Raw genomic sequence first — 20,810 nt, forward strand, 5'->3', positions numbered from 1 at the left:
GGGAGAGCAGCAGGCCAGGAGCTTCGTCCCTGGTGCCCCATGGGATCGGCCAGGAGTCCCCTTTTAGAGCTGGCAAGGCTCAGACCCAAGGGAAGAGCCTGGAAGAGTCTCAGAACCGGGCCTACCTGGGTCTGCAGCCTGACCCAGAAATCCCATTCCCCTGGCCTCTCTTGTACCAGCTGAGGGCCACTGTACCACACGCCTGTCCTGCCTATGCTGCCGAGAATGCTGCGGCCCCTGGAATCTGCCTCCTGGGGTAGCTGGGTCCTGTTCCCGGCTACTCAGAATCAGCCTTCTCGTCACCTCTCTGCTCCACCTTAACCATCCTTACTTTCCAGACAGAGTTTTCAGACCACTCAACCTTCCCGCTCACTTCTCCTAGGAGGAAACTTCAAATGTCCTTTAGATGTTGTCTGACCCACATCCTTTTTCAGATGTCTCCTTGAACTTTCCTCACCACCTTCTTGTCCTATGCACAACATTCCCGGTGACACAATCTAAGCTACAACAAGACGCAGGATGTTCGAGAGCCAGTGGGTTCTTTGCCAGCCTATCAGGCTTATATGTCTAGTCAGCCACAGCCCCCTCTTTCATACCAATGCAGACAACTCTTAAAAATCAAAGCCTATTTTCATGTTTATTCTTGCAAAATATAGCCTCCATGTTTTGGATAACCGGCAGATGCCGTGGTTGCCCTTTTTTTTACCCTCCCCTGAGCAAATCCCAATCTACTTGGTCCACGTCTCCCAGCTAGCCCATGTCCTTGGGCCAGGCTAGAGCACAGCCCTTGAGGTGCTCTCATGACAACCCTCCCACTCTGTCCCCGGGATGCCCAGAGAGAACCCAAACATCTGCCCAAAATAAATATCGTCTGTAGGCTGCCTCTTCCACTGCCACCAAGAAGACACCAGAAATGGCATGCCTTGAGTCATACGGCTTCCCTGATGTCCCCTTACCTTTCCTGTGATATTAAAAGACAAGTGGGCATGTTTCTGCAAATCACTGTTAACCCTTCCTCGAACTGCCAGAGCCTCTAATGCCTTTGTTCTTCACCTCCATGTGTGAGAGTGACCCGTAAGGGGCTTATGCTCAGGTATCTCCAGAAGTTCCCCAAAAGGGTATTAGTTAGCATGAGCACTGCACTCTGCTCCTGAAAGAGCCAAATCGATCTCCAAACAGCAGCCAACTGGAGGCAGACCTACCTCTTCAAACTTCTTCTCGTTTTTGCAACCTCGCAGATTTGGCCCTATCACCGGATGCATTGTTGATACCACATTCACAACATCAGTTCCTGGTGAGAGATGAAAAGCAAGGGGCCAGGCTCAGGCAACAGATCTCCTGGAACCGCCAGCCACAGACACCCCAAGAATTCCGATGCTGGAGGCTTAGAATGGCTCCTCTGGAAATCAGGGACCACCAGAGTTTACGACTCCATCTCAGCGGGGTGAGAACAGACTATTCTCTTTTTCAGGACATTTAGTTTTATTGAGATAAAATTCTATGTAACAAAATTAGCTATTTGAAACAATTTGAAACTGTACAACTCATCTTTTTAGTACATTCACAAATGCTTATGTAAATCACCCTCCATTAACTCCCCAAATATTTTCATCACCTAAAAGGAAAACTTCAGGACCCATTGAGCAGTCACCCCCACCCCCTTTGTCTCCGAATAAATGCGGATCGACTTTCCGTCTCTATTCAACTATTCTGAACATTTCATAGAAAAATGGAATCACATATGTTATATGGGGCCTTTGTAAGTTCTGGCTTTTCCCACTTCAGTTTCTGTTTTCAGTCTTCATCCACATTACGGCCTGTGTCAACGCTTCATTCCTTTTTTTTCTGCCAAATAATACTCCATTGTAGGGATGTTATCACATTTTATCCGCTCACCAGCTGATGGACATTTTGGTGGTTTCTGAATAGGAACTCCTCACGAGGCAGAAATTGAGCATTTCTAAAATACCGGTGTCGGGATGTGTAGAGAGATTCAAATACACACCAGAAAAACAAAAGACCCACCGTCCCAGGAGCTCACAAATTACTTGGTTAACACCTGGCCATAACCCTAATCACCTGTGGAAAAACAAAGCAGGGCGTTTCAGCCTGGGCTAGTAAAGTAGCTTCTCCGCGCGGACATGAGCACCACCAAGTGTGCTAGACCCTGTCCCCCATCTCCCGGCCCGGAAGAGCACGCGTACAGGCTTCCACAGCACTGGGGACAGCAGTCCCACCTCCCACAGAACTTGTGACAGACGCAGCCTCCGACCTGCCCTGCACCTCCCAAAAGGCTAGCAGGAAAGACAGGGCAGCTCACTCACTCAGAATGTCCGCGGTGATGCTGATAAACCCGTCTGTTTGCCCCTCTCTGCAGACCCAGTGGGGGTTGGCCTCGGTTCCCAGTCCCAATAGAATCCTGAACTTCTCCTTCAAGCCTGAATCTTTGCTTGTGTGGCTTGGCCATGGTGGGCAGGGACGCAACAGAGGCCGCCTCTGCGCCAAGAACAGGCGGAGAGCTCAGCAGCTCCCCGCACCTGCCCCACTGCCGACCTCCGGTCGCACGCCTCCGAAGCCAGGTCTTGGTGGCACTGACCTCCCGGCAGCTCCCGGAGTGAACTCAAGCAACAGCCTGACGGCCCGGTCCAGCAGCGGGCACCTGGTGAGGGCGGGGGAACTCGCGGTTTGGAGCCCCGACGCTCGCCCCTCCTCTCCTCCCCCGACGTGCGGGAGGCCTCGTCCCGGACGCCGAAGCTGGGGGCCCTCGCACCCGCCCGTCTTAAAACCCAGGACTGCTCGAGGCTCCCAGGGCTCCAGGCTCAGGCTGAGGCGGGCGAGCCGGAAGGCCGGGGCCGCGACACCGGTCCGGCCCTCGCCGCCTCTGTGCCCAGCAGCACCTCTCCCCGCGCGACAGCGCCCCGCCCCATCGCGACCGAGCCACACGGTGAGCCGGGCCGGCGTCAGCGGCCGGGGGCGGTTCAAGGTCACTACCCCACGGAGCGCCCGCCGCGCGCCGGCCGCGCCGGGCGCCGCCACCCCTTTCGGCCTCCTGCCGGAAGCTCGACCCGCACTTCCGGCAGTGAACAGAGGCTGAGCGCCGCCGCCGAGCTTGCTGGGAGTCGTAGTTCCCGGCCCTCTCGGGAGGAAAGGCGGGGCGAGAGTCGAGTCACGTGACGGACCGCGGGGGTCGCCGGGATGCGTAGTGTGCAGGACTCTGGCACTACCGCCGAGCATGGCTATGAGGACAGACACGGAGCCGGAGCGGCCCGGGGGCCGGGCCGCGGGGGGTGGGGAGGAGCGTCGCGCAGCTCCGGAGGGAGAGGCGGTTGCAGGTAGCCCTGAGCCTGGACCGGGGCATGGGGAGAGAGACGAGGGAAGGAACCTGCAAGGGGCTGGGAGCTGGGATTCCAAGTCGCCCCCACGGTTTGGCTCCCACCCTGCTCCCCTCGTTCCCGGGACGCAGGGGCGGGGATCCACGTACTGAGTTCCGGCGCGCCGCACCTCCCCAATCTCGTCCTGAAGAAGAAAGATCTCGGCGTCCCGGTAGCCTGTCGGGATACCACTGGCGCTGGTGCCCTCTGTGGGCACGCCAGCCTTGTCCTTGTGAAGGCTGCTTCTCGCTCAGAGACCAGGTGCCGAGAACACGCCAGCCAGAGTCCTCTTCCCCTGCTAGAGGGCAGCTCCTGGAGAGGAAACGGAAAGGGCGTGGTCTTCCTCTGTATACTCTGCAGGCATTAAGGTCCTAGTGTGTACAGGGCTCCAGGGTGAGCCAGACCCACAGGGCTCCCTGCAACTTTGGTCCTGCAGGACAGCCAGAGGTGGGGATTCTCCTAGGCACCCAGTGAACTTAGGGTAGTTCAGACAAGGAGATCCACTCATGCTGAAATGCATAGCAGGAGGAACTGGGGGAAAGTATAGGTCACAAGGGTAGGCAGGGACCCTTTGATGTTCATGGAGTTTGTAGTTCGCCATGAGGACAAGGGAAGAATCAATGAGGAGTTTTAAAAACCGAAATGACACAATCTGATTTATGGCCTTAGAAGGTCTCTTTGGGCCAGTGAAACCAGATTGTGGGGGGCAATCAGCACGTGGAGGGCCGTGGGTAGAGTCGCCCTGTGCTAAGTGCATCAGTCAGAGGGCAGTGGCGTGGGGGAAAGCTGACCTGCCCCTGTGGCACTGCTGCAGAGGCCGGAGCAGCCCGAGCTGCGGTAGATGAGGGATGGCTGCTGAATGAATCATGACGGTGATAGCAGGCAGGGCAGCACTCCACGCCCGCCACCTGTGGCCCCTGCTCAATGGCACTTTTTCCAGAAGGAAAGAAAAGCCACAGCCCTGCAAAGCGCCAGAAGGAAGACACAGAAACCGGGAGGTCGGCCACAACTTCAGATCATGAGAAAGGAGAAGGCGCAAACCCCCAGGCTGCCTGTAGGCTGGAGCCCTCAGAGGCCTGGCGTGGCAGCAGCTGCTAAACATCCGCATCACAGAGTGAGAAGGACGCTGTGGGACAGCTGGGGGCTGGAGGCACTGCTGAGGCAAATCAGGTGCAATTTCCAGCGGTAGCAGGCACCCTGGGTTCGCCTGGTGACTGCCTTCTGACAGGACACTTGCTTCTTCTCAGGCCTCGGGCAGGGCACAGCCTCGACCCCTGGCAGCTCTGGGCTGGCACCCTCACCAGCAGGCGGCACCGATGGGTCAGCACCTGAGGCCCAGAGCGGGCAGCATCACCTGCTTCATGGTGGCCCCTCGGTGGGTCAGGACTGCCTGTGGCTTGGGGCTTCGTGCTGTTTTCTTGCCAGCAGAGGCCTGAACTACCAGGGGTGTTGGGGTAATGTCAAGGTTGAGAGAGAGAGGGAGTTCTACACCTCAGTGGTTTGGAGCCTGGTCCCAGACCAAATTAGATTCTAATCCCAGCCCCGCTACTAGTGACTTGGGTGCACGAACTCTGGGCTTCTGTTCGCTGGTGAGATGGGTAGGATTATCCACGAGGCAACAGCAATCGGAGGCAGGCACTGGCTGGGCGCGATCAGCAGGTCTGATTCTAAGCATCTTGACGCATTCAGTGAAGCAGCCCAGTGATCTTTGTGAGGCAGGCACTGTTACGGTCCCCACATTGTACAGGAGAAAACAAAACAGGCCCAGGCCAATCTCCTCACAGTCCGCGGGCTGTGCAACAGGTGGAGGTGGTGATGGTTGGCGGGGCTCTCGCCATGCGCGCGCCAGGACTCCAAGCCACTCACACTGGTCCCGTCACTGTGCCCACAGTGCGGAGGTAATTGGTGCCGCTGTCGCTGATGCTCTCCTCCAGCCAAACCAAAGACCAGGTGACTGCAGGCGCCATGCAGCGCTGGTGGCGCTCGGGCCTCTTCACGGTGGACAGCATCCTGCAGACAGATGACAGCACGCTGGGCACGCCACTACCCAGTAGGCTTGGAGGGTGAGCCCACGACCTGGGAAAGACGCCAGGAGGCCGAGGGGAGGCTGTGGGGGTAAAGGGAGGCCAGGTGGGCATCTGAGGCCATAGGGACCTGGATGTGAGTTCTGAAAGTGGAGCCCCTGTGCCCATCTGACCGGCAAACAGGGCCAGGGCTCTGGGGCCCCCTCCTTGGCCTTTCCTGTTTGCAGCCCACCCCTTCCTTCCTCCACCTCCCCACCCAGCTCGAGCTGACTTGGCGCTTCCCCTTCCTCCCCTGAGGCTGCCCACCCGCCTTCCCTTTGTTTACTCCAAGCCTCCCTTGAGTGCGTCACCTCCGTCTGGAGCTCCCAACAGGCCAAGGAGCACTGGGTGGCGAAAGTGGGCGGATCTGAGGCAGCTGGGCTACGGGTGGAGTGCTTTCCTTGGCATTCGCGTGGGCTGCAGCTTGTCAGATGGGTTTTAAATAGCCCTCAGGCACAGGGAACCACCCAGCTGGCCTGGCGTGCTGGCGGAGCCCAGGCCCAGCCTCCTTCCTGAAGGTCCAGGTGCTGCTGAGCCCAGCTCCTGGCATAGCTGGCCCTGCTTAGCCTACCTGGCCTCTGAGGAATGATGGGGACAGGGGGCCTGAGCTAGACCCCACGTGCATGTTGTGGGTCCAGGCTCACATTGGGCCTTGGCTCATTCCTACCTCTTGGGGGACAGGGCAAACAGGTGCTTCTGAGCTGCAGCCCGCAGTGACAGGCAGCTCTGAACACCCGTGGCCGACTCACCCTCCCAAGTAGCCTGCACCCTCCACCTCCCAGAGCTGAGCGCCCCTCTGTTTTTGCAGAGCAAGGTAAAGTACATCACAGACTCAGCGCCATCCTGCAGCAGCTATATGGGACATCCCAGCTACTGTGGCAGAGCTGGTGGTACTCCACCGTTGGGCCCAAGATGGCACACTGGCCATGGCGGTGGCTCGGGGCGCCTGGGGGTGGCCTCAGGCACGTCGGTGAGTGGCATCCACTGCTGTGGGAGGGCAGGGCTGGCCACATCCTGTGGTCTGTAACCCTGTAGCTCAAGTCCCTCACCCACAATTTCTAGCCCAAAGTATCGAAAGATGTTTCCAGCTGAGCTAGCCCGCCCGCCATTGGTGGACTTCCTGTTGCTGAGCACCTGCTTTCGTGCGCGGACTGTGGAGAGGCCCTTGGGAGGGATTCGGGGTCCATGGTGTGCACGAAGAAGAATGTGGAACAGACACAACAACTCTTACCTCGAGGTGGGAAGCGCCAGGGGCGGTGTGGCGCTGTCAGAGCTGGCCCGGTCTGGGGCATCTGGGGAGACTTGTGAGGTGACAAGTCAGGCCAAGAGCTGATGAGTCGGCCGGCCAGGAAGGAGGAGGAAGTGCCATCCAGGCAGAGAAACAGCATCCACGTCAGGTGGGACGGGGGCCGGGTGGAGGAAGGCTCAGGAGCGGGCAGTGAGGGGGGGAGGCATGGGAAAGGCAGGGGGACCCCAGGGGTGGAGGAGCTGGGGGAGCCTCTTCTGAATCCATTTCCTGACATTTGTGGTGTCCGTGAAGACAGACCCTGGGTCAGGCTGCGGCTGCTTTTCAAATCTTTGCCCAGACAGCTGGGGGCTTCAGCGGCCACGCAGCAGCAGGTCCAGCCAGCCTCCAGAACCCGGGCCCGACCCACGCTCCTGTGTGCCCCATCCTGGTGCTCCTCTGGAGAACTTCTCGGTGGGAGACAGGGCAGAGATCTCCAGCCCTTCCCCAGCTCCTTGATCCTGCTCCCGGAGTGGGGACCTTCTCAGCACTGAGCTTGGGTCGGCGCACAGCTAGGGGCTGAGGGCCCTGACCATGGAGGCTGGAGCCCAGCAGCCTCCCAGAGCCTGGCGATGGGACTGTGTGCAGGGCGAAAGTGGCAGCCTCTCCTCCACCCCCGCCTGCACCGCCCCTGATCCTGTGGCTGCCAGCCTCTCAACAGGCTAACAATACCTGGAGCTTATCTGGGCGGCTGTCCTTGGCTGCCCAGTCCCGAGTCCCAGTGGAGGGGTCTGGCAGGTCTGGGCGGGGGGAAGGGCCCACTCGCCCAGGGAACAGGACTTGGGAGCGCAGACACACTAGGAGGGAGAGTCAGAACGTCACCTCCTGGATGTCTAGGGCCCTGCCTCTCAGGGGCTGCACCGGACAGCAGCCTCACTAGCCAGAGCTGTAGTGCCAGCAGCCAGTCCCCAAGTGCCTGCCATCCCAGCTGGGTGACCAAGAGGCAAGATGCTTAGCCTCTCTGAGCTTTGGCCACCAAGCTGGGAAAGTATGCAGAGGACCTGCCCACAGGAGGCTCACATGGTGTGGCGTAATCCTGGGCTGGGCCTCCTGGGTACAGGAGAAAGCTGGAGGCTGGGTGACAGTTAGGACCCTCGCACCTGTGTGCTCTCCCTCCCTGCCCACAGGGTGCCCTCCATCTGCATCTGGGAGGGCCTGAGCCTTTTCCAGGCCACTAGCAACAGGGAAGGAGCAGGTGGGCTCACTTTCTTTTGCCAAGTCGAGAGGAGGGAGAGACTACAGCTGGCAGGGAGAGAGGCCCCGGCGAGCAGGTGCCCAGGCCGAGCCCTGGGGTGGCCGCCAAGGAGCCGGGACTGCGGCCCCAGGAGGACAAGGTGCTGGCCTGGCCATACCCCTGCTAAAGCCCCCGGCCATGCCGCTGGGTGGCGTGCCTTCTCCAGCTGGCCCTCCCTGGGCCCAGCCATGAGCGCCTGGCACTCAGAGCCAGTGCCCGGGCCAGGAGGCACTCATGTTCGCGGTACCCCAGCTGGAGGCCCGAGCCCCCTCTGGCTCAGGCCGCTGACCTGCCCTCCGTGGGAAGCCCGAGGGTGGAGGCTTGGGGCTGTGGCAGGGCCTGGGTCCAGCCACTGCCTGTGATGCACCGGCCCCGTGTCCCACAGTGCAAAGTGACACCGCACGTCCACAGAATCGCCAACAGACTGGTGGGACCAAGACAGCTGATCACCAAGTCCCCGGAGAAGACTCGTGCGGCGCTGGAAGCCTGGCTGCCTCGGGTGCGGCAGGGTGGGGGCTGGTGGGCGTCCCCTCGTCTCCTCCCCGCTGACCTCTCACCTTCACAGGAGCTGTGGAGCCAGATCAACGGACGTTATGGGCTTTGGCCAGCAGACATGCTGCTTCCGTCCACCCGCTGCCAGGATTGCCTCAACCGAGGCCTCAGCCCAGCCGCACGGAGCCTCTGTGGGCCAGGAGGCCTTTGGCCCGGCCACCACGCGCCTCCTACTGCGTGGCTTCCTTGCTGGGGAGCCCCTATTTACAATAAAGCTCAGGAGTTGTTTGCAGTTGGGGGTTCGAAGTGGAGTCTCCCCAGGGCGTGGGCAGGCTGGGAAGCGCGAGCTGCGTGTACCGTGCCTTGTGTACACTGCTGAACTGCCTGGGAGGCTGAGATGGGGACGCAGCGTCTGGGCCGTGGACTTTGTGGGGGTGGTGGTGGTGCCTGGGACAGGAGAGAGAGATGGCTCATGGGAGCTCAGCTGCAGCCAAATGCTGGGAACCGCTGAGACCCGGCCTCCTCCCAGGCAGCCGGTTGGGGATCCAGATCTCGCCCCTCCTCCCGCTGAACTCCTGTACCCTGAGAGCTTCTCTGCCAGGAGGCCCCACCCCATGTTTACAGAGGCACCTGGCCTCTGGAGTAACACTCACCAGTAGGTCCAGGGCAGATGCCCCAGGGCATGAGACCTGACCTGTGTGTGGCTGCTGGCATGCACGGATTTCCACGAGGCAGAGGTATCAAGGATCGGAAGGCACTGAGGGGAGGTGCCGGGGTGGGGGAGGGAGAACCTAGTGTAGGGCCCCAGAGTGTGCCAGTGAAGGAGGGGCATGGCTCCAAGTTCTGGGGGTTCTCAGGGGGCCGAGGAGGAAAGGGGAGGGGGAGAGCAGCTGAGGGGTCGTCTTGGCTGCCTGGTGGACGGAGGTGGGAGGGGCTTAGGAATGGGACTCTGCTTCCAGCCGCTGAGAGTGGGCTCTGAGGCTGCTGCCTTCCTGCCCAGACCACAGCCTCACCCACAAGTGAGGCTCAGGAAGGACGGAGGCGGCCACGGGTCTGGAGGAAGGCCTGTTTATTAGACGGCGCGCATGCGCTGCGGCTTACAGGGCAGAGTACACAGCAATGTCAGTGTGGGGTTCAGGGCCAGGAGGAAAGGGAGAGCAGGTGGGGTCTCCTGGGGCAGGCTCTCCCACAGCCAGACTCCCCTGCCTCATGGCTGTGGTGCAGGGACAAGAGGCCTGCCCAGAGGCCAGCCTCTCCCGGGGGCTGACAGGGCCTCTCCATCCGGCCCCTGGAGCCCAGGCCCTGTGCCCCAGACCACCAACATTCAGCAGGGACATGGGGGCCTGGCTTGGTGACCCCCAAGCAGGGAGGGGCAGAGGGGCAGCTCCTACGGCCACATCTGGCCTCCCAGCATCAGAGTCAAACAGCTCCTGGGCCAACCACAGCCCGGCCCCCTACGTTTTTCTCTGTCCCTGAAAGTGCCCAGCGCTCCCACTTGGGATGGCTACCGCTGAGGGGTGGGGAGGAAATGGTTTGCAGAGAAAGGTTTGTTTTATTGCAATTACTTTGAGAGGCGTCCTGCGGGGGCAGGGGCGGGGGCGGGGGCGGGGGCGGGACTCTGGTATTAAGTGGAAACATGTGTGGAGCTGCAGCCCTTTTTTTTTTTTTTTTTTTTTTCTTTTTTTTTTTTTTTTTGGAAGAAAAGCAAAAACACAAATTCCTTTAAGTCAGCAGGCCCTGGCAGAGCAGCAAGGGCCGGGCCGCGGTCAGCACTGCCTCTCCCTGTCCCTCTCTTCTATCTCGGGGGGGGGGGCCCCCTCTCCCCTATCCAGCACCCAGCAGGTAGGGGGGCAGGACGGGGCTCACTGGGGCGCACATTGGTTCCTGGGTGATGGTGGGACCAGCACGGCTTCTGGGGGTGAGAAGGCACCCCCTCCAGTCCACCAAGGCTTGGGGAACTCTGGGCGGGGCCCGCGGGGCAGGGCCTGAGGGCCGTGCAGACAGGCAGGGAGGGGCTCAGAAGTTGCTGAAGATCTCACGTTTCCGGTTCCAGTCCATCTGTGGGGCCCGCCAGCGACCGGCTTCGCTTTCGGCTACGCTGGCCTGTGTGGTTTCCAGCTTCTAAAGGGGTCCCGCTTTCCAGGTGCTGTCCTGGTGGGGGGGCAGGCAAAGGGGGCAGGGGGCCAGAGTGAGCCCCCAACCCAAGCCCTCCATCAGGTAGCCCCTCCCAGGGAGTTCACACCACAGGCCATCTGCTGGGGCTGGGGCAGCAGGCCCAAGAGGGCTTCCTAGAGGTGGTGGCCACTGCTCAGGCTGCCCCTCTGCAAACGCCACCCCAAGACTCCTGACACCCACCCGTGTATAAGCACAGCAGTGGAGGTGGGTGGGCACTTCCTACCCGGTGTGTCCTTGTTCCAAGCCAGGCAGATCACTTCTCGGGATGAGCACGCCTGAGCCACCATTGAGCTGGGAAACCAAGGGCAAGATGTGGGCTTCAGGGGCCTGCCCAGGAGCCGCAGGTGCGCACAGACGCAGCACACAACCCCACACGCCGCACCAGACCGCATCTACTTCCATTTGGCAGTAGGCACCGAGCTCTACTGTGCTCCAGAGGCCCCCAGACTGGGCAGGACACTGGACACCCAGCAGCCAGTGGGTCGAGTGCTGCGGAGGGGTGGGGAGCCAGCCCTGGCCGGCTCATGACAGGAATCACCCACATGAGTCCCCTGGGGAGTAGCGCAGGGCCAGCTTCCCAATGGAGAGACTTGTGAATGGGATTCCGGTCGCCAACCAGCGCTGGGCAGAGGGAATGAGCGCCAAGACAGCCCGTGGGCCTGGAGTGACTGACCCAGGACAGGACCCACAGGGAGCATTAGGGCGTGAAGTGGCTGGGCAAGATTGGGTCTCACTGTCACACCAACACAAGATCTTGAGGTGGGGGGCTCAGCCAGGCTGGGGATCCCTAGGGAGGTGCCCCCTAAGTGGTCTCCTGGGCCCACCGGTCCATTCCCACCCTCTCACCCTGGGCAGGGCTGGTCCCATTGGTGACTGGTGATGGCGTGGACCTGTGGGGACAGGGTGTCAGTGGCGCTGCCCAGCCCTCTGTGGCTCCACCCCCATCCCCAGGCTCTCTGGCAGCAGCCCACCTTCCACACGCCTTCCTCAGTGGGCGTGACCCGCTGGCCGCTTGAAGTACTCGTCCGTCTCGTGGGTCCACCACCAGCAGCTCGGGCCTTCGATCCTCCCTCGCCTTGATGCTGGCCACCACCGCAGCATGGCGAGCCCGCGGCCGTTCTGCCCGTTCCACCGCCCAGCAGCAAGAGATCAGCACTGCCTGAGGTCAGGCCCCGCGGCCCCCAAGCCACCCGGCCAGGTGTGGCATCAAATATTCATCAATGTTGTCACCAGCCTGTGGCAAGCAAGAATGCCAGCTCAAGTTCCCAGCATCTCACTCCTCTTCCTAGGAGGACTCTCTGCCCAGACACACACCTCGGGACACTGAGGCCCAGGCACACACCCGGTGAGGGCACAGGCCAGGCACACACCCGGGGGAACCGGGCCCAGGCACACCTGGGGACACAGGCTCGAGCACACACTGGGGGGGGGGGGGACACGGGCCCAGGCACACACCCTGGGGCATGCAGCACCCCAGAGCCTCCATGACAGATACCTCGATGAGTCTGTCCTGGGCGCGGAGGCCAGAGTGAGCAGCAGGCGAGCCTGGGTCCACGGAGCGGATATACTGTCCGGGCCGGGACTTGTCACTGTGCAGGTTGAACCCATAGCCTTGGGGGCCCTTTCGTAGGTGGCAGAGCCGAGGGCGTAGCTCCCTCGGGGCCCCACCGACATCCTGCAGGCACATGAGACCAGGCTCAGTGCTGATCTTCCAACCCCCTGAGGCCACTGAGCCAGCCCGCCAGGCCTCGGGCCCGCAGAGTGCAGCGGGAGCGGAGGTGGGCCAGAGGAACGCCAACGCCACGCTAAACATCGTGCCCCGCCCGGCAGCCCCAGGTCTCAGGGACAAACCCTCTGTACCCTGCCTGGGGGCCCTGGTAGGCTGCCCGTGACCGTGACTGAGCTCCAGCCCCAGGATCTTGAGCAAAGCCTCCGTTTCCAAACCCAAAAACAACTTCAAATGGGACCAGGGGCTTTACAGGATCTGCTCCAGGGCAGCGCTGAGCCCAGGCCAGGGAGCTAGGGGCAGCCGAGAGGCTGACGTTTGTTTTTCCCCCGTGGCCTCCATAGGGCTGGTGGCTGAGCGATGTGTTTGCTTTCACATTCCAGAGCAAGCTGGAGCCACCACCACCCCCAAAGGGCCCAGAGACAGCGCAGCGGCCCAGCCGAAGGCCAGTGAGAAGGCCAAGGGTGGGAGCTGCCCTCCCAACCACCCTGCCAGGACACGGAAGGCCCACGATGCCCGAGCGACCCCCCGTCGACACCCCAGGGCCTCGCCTCGCTTTACCTCTGGCATCCTGCAGTAGGGCTGTGGGTCAGGGGGCCGTGCGGGCTGGGGCCAGGCCCCAGGACCCCCCCCCCCAGCCACAGCCTGGGGCAGTGACCACAGTGCTGAGGGGCCAGCGGCTGCGGGTGCTCAATTAAACATGGCATGTGGCCAGAGCGCGCGGGCGGGAGCAGCTCCGGTTGGTTTCCGGGGCCGCTCAGGACTCGAGTGCGCGTGCAGGTGAGCATGTGCAGGGTGGGGGTGCTCCCTGGGGCCCCTCCCTGGCCCTCCAGCTACCCTTAACCTCAGGGAAGCTCTCCCGGCTGAGGCACCTGCCCCCTGCAGCTCCAGCCACCCCCACCACCACTCCCAGCCTCCAGGCCTCTGAGCTATTCCGAACCTCCAACCTGACCCCGAGTACTCCGGCCTGCTAGCCGGCCCGGCTGTGGACCCAGGCGCGTCTATTCCCACAGGGCAGACGCCTTACCCTGGCTCCGGGCCTCCTGCTTGTGCAGAACACCCTCTTCTTGCCCAGCCTGCCCCCCTCCTCTGGGACACCTTCCCAGACCCCCAAGGCCTGACCGGACATGCCCTTGGGATCCCCACTGCAGGTCACCACCTGGCCCCACAGCCCTCAGAACTCAAGGGGCAGGGCAGCCGCTCCTCAGTTCCCCAGGGGTTCGGTGGGGCAACATCGCTGAACTGAGAGGTGTGAGACCCCCAGGGCCCCCGTACAGACTCATCCCCTCTCCCAGACACACCTGGAAGCGCAGGCTTTGAGTCCCCCGCCCCCCAGAGGTGCCTCTCAGATCCAGGCTGCCGGAGCCCAGATCCTGAAGCTGACCGGTCAGGAGCAGAGCCAGAGCCAGGACCAAGCACACCTGGCAGGTGGATGTGGGCCCAGATGTGAGGCACGTGGCCACAGAGACCAGACACGCAAACATACGCTCACAACACACTTCATGGCGACACATGTGTTCGAGAGGACAGCCCCCTGGCACTGAGCCCTATGGCCTCTTCTCACGCCCTCCAGGGTGACCTCCCTGGCAGGTCTCTCAAGGCCCCCAAACAGGAAGCAGGACTGGGGGAGCATCCGGGGCCACGAGGCCAGGCTGAAGTCACATCCGGGTTCAGGACCATCCTGGCCATCCCCCTGCCTCAACCCAGCACAGCCACCGCTCGCCACACCAGCCAAGTGGCTTCTCTGGAGGTCTTGCCTAAATCGCTCTCCTGCCGATCAGCACCAGACCCTCAAGTTGAAAGGCTGCGTGGAGAGGCCCCTGAGAAGCAGTGGGTCAGGAGGGGGCGCAGGCAGCCCCAGCGCATAGCTCACATTCCTTGCTCCCTGCCCTGGCTCTGAGCACTTCCTGCCGCCTCCCAGCCAGGCCCTCAGGCTCCCACGGGCTCCCAGCTGGGCAGCCCGGAGCTGGACAAGCCCTGGTCTCGCAGCTGAGGCAGTGACCAGACAAAGAAGCTGGCATGGGGGTACCCCGGCAGCCGGGCTGTGCCCCCCCAGATGGTGACTCACCAGCCCTGACAAAAAGGCCCCCATTGTTGTTCAGGGTCCAGCCTGTGCCCGCTTGCACCAGGGTCACCAGTGGGTCCCAAATCCCCTCTCCTGACCCTGGGGGACATGGGTTAAGCCGGCTGCTGGGGTCCTCGTTGCCCACCGTGCCCCCATCCAGCCTGACCTGCACGAGTCCCCAGGATGGTCTCTGCGGAGGGGCTCTGGGGGCCGGGGCCAGTGCTGTGGCACCCCCAGAACGGGCCATGGGAGGCAGGAAAGAAGTGGCAGGCACCGAGCGTCCAGCTGGAGTGGCCTGAAGTCTCCGGCCAGCCCAGGCCACCACTCCATTTATCCGCCTCCCACAGCGGCCCCAGCTCCCCAGGGATGGGTGGGGACAGGGGGGCTGAGTCACTTTGGGGACCAGGGTGGTGGCTGGGTCCCCCTCCCCTGCTCAGGCCCCAGCTAGGCACCCCGTACTGGCTAGGTTTCAGTCCTAAGAAAGGAAGGAAGGAAGCTGCTGGGAGGCCCTGCCCTGCTCCCAGGACCCAGGGCTGGGGAGACAGGGAGACGAGGGAGGGGTCCCCGGCGCCGAAGCAGAAGCCAGTCCTGCTGAGGCTCCCAGAGCCCTCCCGTAGGTACGAGGCCCCCATACCAGGCGGTCACCCCCTGCAGGACTCTCACTCACGCTCGGGCCCCAAGGGCCTCCAGAACGGGGGTGGGGGCCCTGGCACCGCAGGCTGCCCTGTCTGGGGGCTGTCCCCTACCGTCACTGTCAGGACCAGCTGTGCCACAGCTGCAGTCTCCCCAGCCTGGTCTGGCCTGGGCTGAGTCACCGCTGACCAGGACCCCACAGCACCCCACTGGGAGGGGCAGCCCTGATCCCCATCCTCCCCAGCCCCACCTCCCACAGCCCAGCCCACAGAGGCTGCGTGGAGAGGGATTCTCAGGAGGAGGAAAAGGAGCTGAGAAGAAAGGAGGGATTCTCGGGGCCCTGACTCCCAGCTTGGCCCTTATTTTCCACGGGGCCCCGGCAGTGGGGGGGGAACTTCATCCTGACCGAAGCAAACCACATCCATCCCAGCCCCTCGTCCTGCCCGCTGCCCACTGCAGGCTAGCACCACACTCCCAGGCACCCTCACGGCCCAGTCAGTTCTGGGGAGGTCAGCCAAGGCCTGGCTCTCCCGTCAGACCCTCTGAGCTCAGCCAGGTAGACGTGGGGTCTCTGGAGGGGAGGGAGGGGGTTGACCGTGTCCCCTGGGCCTCCCCTGACCTCCTGGAGTCCCCATCCCCAGGCTGGCCCCTACCACAGAGTCCCTGCCAGTCGGTCCCCACTTTGTTCCTCTAAAAATACGCCCAGAGGAAGCCCCCTCCTAAGGCTTCCTGCGGCTCCCAGAGCCTGAAATAGCAGAGGGGGAAGGTCCCACCCAAGGACAAGGTGCCTTGGCACCCCACCCTCCAGATAAGCCCGAGGGCGGATTTTTCCACAGGAAGGTGAACTCAGCGTTTGTGTCTAAATCAATGGACAAACGCCTGGGGGGGAGGGGCGCTTCCTTTGGGAGGTAAGACGCCCGTGAAGGAGCAGGGTTGTGCGGGCCGGCCGGCAGGCCAGGGTACCAGACCAGCCCGCACATCATCCCAGGACCTCCCTGAAACCCCACAGCTGACCCGGATGCCCCCTACTCGGGCCCTGACCACAGCCGCGGGGCTCTCAAACCCAGAGAACAAAATGCATCCAGAAACTTCAGGTCTCACACCTCCACTGGCATTAGGCCAGTGGTTCTCAAAGCGGGATCTGGGGAAACCCCTGGTATTGAATCTTAAAGAGATTAAACAACAACAAAAAAAGGGCGCCTGGGTGGCTCAGTCCCTTGAGCGTCGGCCTTCAGCTCAGGTCATGATCCTGGGGTCCCGGAATCAGGCCTGACATGGGGATCCCTGCTCAGCGGGAGTCTGCTTCTCCCTGTCCCTCTGCCCCTGCTTGCGCATGCTGTCAAACAAATAAATAGAATCTTAAAAAAAAAAAAAAAAAAAAAGGCAAAACGGGCATGAGAAACAGTACCATGGGGCTTCAAGAGGGTAGAACCACTGGGGCACCTGGGTGGCTTCAGCTCAGGGTCATGATCTCATGGGTCGTGAGAGTCGTGAGAGCGAGCCCCACGTCAAGGCCAGAATCAGGCTCCACACTCCGCGGAGAGGCTGCTTGGGGACCCTCTCCCTCCGCCCCTCCTGCTGCCCTCTCTCTCTCCCCCCGCCAAAAAATAAAGAAAAAATAAATAAATAAAATCTTTAAAAAGAGAGAGAGAGCAAAACAAGTAAGGTGAGTTTCTTCCTCTTGGCCTCCCCCAAGTAGGACCCCCCCAAGCCCTGCCACCCAGAAGTCGGTAGAATAGCACTCCACACACGTACACATTTATTCCAGCCCTTCTGGCCCCGGAGAGGACGCAGGAAGAGAAAAGTACCCCAACTGCTGTAGACCCCAAGCTGAGGACCCAGCTTAGAGAGTGTCCCCAGCTGTCCCCAACCATGCACTGCCCACAGAAAATGACCAGCCCCGAGCTCCCAAGGCCTTCCCAGCACAAGTAGGCTCTTTAGACAGACAGACACCTGATGTGAACACAGAGCTAGGCACCATCCGTCCCAGGACATCCCAGCAGACCCTTCCCAGTTCCCTCAGCCCCTAGGCCGGGTTTGTCAGAGAGACTTTCCCTAGGCCAGGGAGCTCTGATGGGCATCCTGGGGAAGAGGGCTGGTGATGGAGGGCCAGGGACCAGGGCCATGCTCCCGAGTCCACGTGCCTTAGAACACAGGCTGACGGCAGAAAGAGTGGCCCCAATTAGCCAAGAGGGTAGTCACCAGGGGCCCCAAGAGGCAGAAGGGATAGAGACGGAGACTTCTGGAGGTGAGCAGAGGGGGAGACGGCCCACCATCAAGAGTCAGACACTATGCTCCTGGGAGAAGTCAGAGTGGAGCCTGCCGTACCTTCTGGCCAGCCTCGGAGCCCAGGCTGCTTGCACGTGCCCAGTCCAGCTTTGGCTCCCAGGGGTCGTGGGTGGGCGGAAGCCCTCGATGGGCCATCTCTTCAGTGCAGGTCAGCTGCCGCCGGCGGAGCTCCTCGTCCGTCTCTTTGTCCACCACCAGCAGCCGAGTCTGCCCTTCCACAGCCTTGATCCTCTGCACCACCTGGGGAGGCGGGTTGGGGGGAGCAAGTCAGCAGTTGGCACTCCGGGCAGCACATGGACAGTGGCACCACCCAGGGCTGGCCCAGGATCACGGGCAGGCAGCTGGCCTACCGGGGGTGGGCGGCTGGACCGAGAGGCCCGCCGGCTCCACCCCCCACCCCCAGGGCTCCGGCAGCTCCCTCCCTCTTTACCCAGGACTCCTGACACAGGGCTGCGAGGGCTACAGGGTCGCTGCAGGGACTTGCCTCGGCCCGGGAGTGGCTGGGAAGCTGGGTGAGACAGTTGGTCTGGAAGGTGGTGCATGGCCGAGCTTGGGGTTTTCAGGGTGTGTGTGTGTGTGTGTGCACGGACATGTGTGCACAGACATGTGTGCATCCAGCTGTTTCAGGGTCTGTCTCTCAGGCTGGGGCCGAGGGAGCAAGGGGTCTCCCTAGGTCCCTGTCTGGGGGTCTGCGGTCATTGCTGTCCTCAATAGTGGAGCCTGGATGAGTAAACCCGCCACCTCTGAGCCTTCCATCTGCCTCCAGACCATGACCACCTGCCCCTGCTGGACCTGCAGAGACGGGAAGGCCTGGTTCCTGTGGCGAGACACCTGCTTGGGCCCCCACACACAACCGGGGAAGCAGGGCTCAGACCCGGCAGGCAGAGGCCACCTGTGGGACAAGTGTGACGTCAGGGCACGTGTGTGTCTCTGCAGGTGTCCGTGAAGTGTCTAGAGCACATGGGGGACCATGGAGTGTGCATATCAGGGTGCGTCCTGCAGGGAGAAGGAGCAGTCGGTGCCCCCTGGGTGTTGGGGAAGGATGGACAAGACCCCCACCCCAAGTCTTGGGGGAGGGAGGGCAGAGAGGGCCCCCATCAGCTGCTCGGCAGAAGCTGTCAACAGATAGGAGGGTGTGAAGCAGGCCCATCCTCCCCCTGGCCCTCCTCCACCCCTCCTCTCTCTTGGTGAGAGCCATAGGGGGACCCCAGCACCTTCCTGCTTCCTGACTGTGGGACCCAGAGTAGACACCCAGTATCCTCAAGCATCAGTCTCCTCATCTGTAAAACGGGATCTGTAACTACACATCCTCCCCACCGGGCCAGCGTGGTCCTGTGTGTAAACTTCTTAGAGACCAGCACCCGGGGGCCCAGGTGGAGCAGGTGCTGTTGGGGGAAGGCTGGCAGGGACAGTTAAACCAAAGCCAGGTGCCACTCCAGCAGCCCCTCCCTGTGGTCTGCCAAGCCCAGACCTCTGGCCCACATTCCACCCGCCTTCAGCAAATAGCTTTAGCCAGCAGATACTCTGGGTGGAAGACAGAAGGTAGGCAGACAGACGAACAGACAGGAGCCTCGCGTAGAAGCGGAGTTCAGCAGTTGGTCCAGCCAAGAACCAATTCACTAATCTCTAGGCCCCAGGGCTGGCCACACAGACAGGTCACAGACTCATGCGTGCCGGGGAGGACACAGAGAACCCTGAGCAGAAGGGTGGAGGGAGGCTGGACTCCTGCCAGCTGAGTCCCTGGCCAGTGGGAGATAGATAGTCCCCAGGGAGCAGAACCTGCTGGGAACAGGCCCTGCCCTCCTTCTGGCCCTCATCTCCAGCGGCAGAAGGCAGGGGCTGTGGCAGCGGCCCCAACGAGAGGCACCTGCGGCCACCAGCAGCGACTCAGGGACCCAGACACCATCACCCTAGACACACATTAGTACACTGACCTGCCAACACACACTGATGACTACGTGTAGCCAGGCAGGCCGACCACAGGCCCAGACACACACACGCACATTCGCGGACACAAGCACATACAGGTGTGTCCCCACTGCGACACCCCTCAGGTATCCCCAGGCAGTTGTGGGCACACGTGTGTGACCCCCAGAGGGACGGATACACACACACACACCCGGCTGTGTACACAGGCACGTGTTTACGCTCATAGACAAGCACTCAGGGCCCCCAAAGCATGGAGACCCCCCAAGGTGACTGACGCTGGCACTCCTGGCACACCGAGGCCCAAACAAGACCGAAGTGCTGGGGCCGAGCGCGAGGAGCCGCAGTGCGGGCCCTCCCTGCCAGGATGCCCCCTCCGCGGTGCAGGAGCCAGCTTCCCGACGCGGAGAGGCGAGAAGGAGGCCGGCGGCCACCGCCTCCGTGGCCACGTCCGCCGTCTCGTAGCGGGAGTCCACGCAGGCCCTCGTGCGACCCGCTCCGGCCCCGGGCAGGGCGCCGAGGCCTGGGCGCACGCAGCGCAGCGCCGGGAGCAGCGGTCTCGGGACCCCCCGCGAGCGCAGGGCGGTGAGGGGGGCCCAGGGGGACCGCGGGCCGGGGACGGGGCGCGGGCACCCACCTGGTGGTGCGTCTCGCCCTCCACGTTGACGCCGTTGACCTCGACCAGTCGGTCCCCGGCGCGCAGCGCGGCCGCCTCTGCCGGGGAGCCGGGTTCCACGCGCCGGATGAACTGCCCGCGGCGGCCCTTCTCGCCGTGCAGGTGGAAGCCGTAGCCCTGCTCGCCGCGCACCAGGCGGCACAGGCGCGGCCGCAGCGGCTCCGGAGCGGCCATGGCGGCGGCTGCCCACCCGCCGGCCACCGGCCGGCCACGGCGCTGACGCCTGCCGCGGGCAGGCAGGGGCGCGGGGGGCGGCGCGGAGGCGGCAGCGGCGGCGCTGGGGACCCGGCGGCGCCCTCGGCTGCTCCCGCTCGGCTCCAGTCGCCTCGGGCTCGGGCTCGGGCTGCGGCACCGCCCCCGCGCCCGCCCCTTCCCCGCCTCCTGCGTGAGGCCGCCCCCGCCCCGAGTCCCGGCCGGTCCTGGCGGTGGCCTGGCCTGGGCACTCTGCCAATCCCGGGGGGAGGCCGCAGGGCCTAGGACCCCCCTCTGTCTCGACCCGACTCTGGGCAGCCTCCCTGGCGCCAGCGCCTGTGCCAACTAGGCCAGGAACATTTATTGAGCACCTACGGTATGCATGACACAGAGGCGGGCTCTTGAGGTAGGAGCGGAGTGGAGAAAGGATCCTCAGGCCGAGGACCACACAAAGGTGGAGAGTAAAAACAAGGGCCACAGCTCTGTCCACCATCTAGGGGAACACACACACTCTTTCCCCCCCAACCCCCGCTGTTCCTGTATCTGGATCCCTCCTGCACCCGGAGCTGCCCTAGCCCAGCAGAGTCCCAGGATGGTCCAGGAGGCAAAAATAGGAGTTCGGAACTAACAAGGCAGCAGCTCTCTCCTATATTCTGGAGGCCAGTGACTGGGTGGCTCCCTGG

The 20,810-nt window shown here is 62.5% G+C and overlaps 1 protein-coding gene across 2 annotated transcripts in view; it reads right to left on the bottom strand.

Annotated features, from left to right (window-relative positions):
* Window positions 1-20,124, bottom strand: part of SLC9A3R2 (SLC9A3 regulator 2) — a 21,783-nt gene extending 1,659 nt beyond the window's left edge. Inside the window, exons 1-3 of one of the 2 annotated variants that reach the window (XM_040635531.1) lie at window positions 19,897-20,124; window positions 17,373-17,573; window positions 12,116-12,295 (exon numbers count right to left, since the gene is read on the bottom strand). In XM_040635531.1, coding sequence (XP_040491465.1) covers window positions 12,116-12,295; window positions 17,373-17,573; window positions 19,897-20,109 — 594 coding nt within the window. In that variant the 5' untranslated portion in view covers window positions 20,110-20,124. Of the gene's footprint in view, window positions 1-12,115; window positions 12,296-14,577; window positions 14,732-17,372; window positions 17,574-19,896 lie in introns of those variants that run through there. The other variant, XM_040635532.1, reaches the window with a different exon arrangement.
* Between the last annotated feature and the right edge of the window lie 686 nt (window positions 20,125-20,810).

Source organism: Ursus maritimus, unplaced genomic scaffold (genome assembly GCF_017311325.1).
Source record: "Ursus maritimus isolate PB19 unplaced genomic scaffold, ASM1731132v1 scaffold_2, whole genome shotgun sequence".
Classification (NCBI taxonomy): domain Eukaryota; kingdom Metazoa; phylum Chordata; class Mammalia; order Carnivora; family Ursidae; genus Ursus; species Ursus maritimus.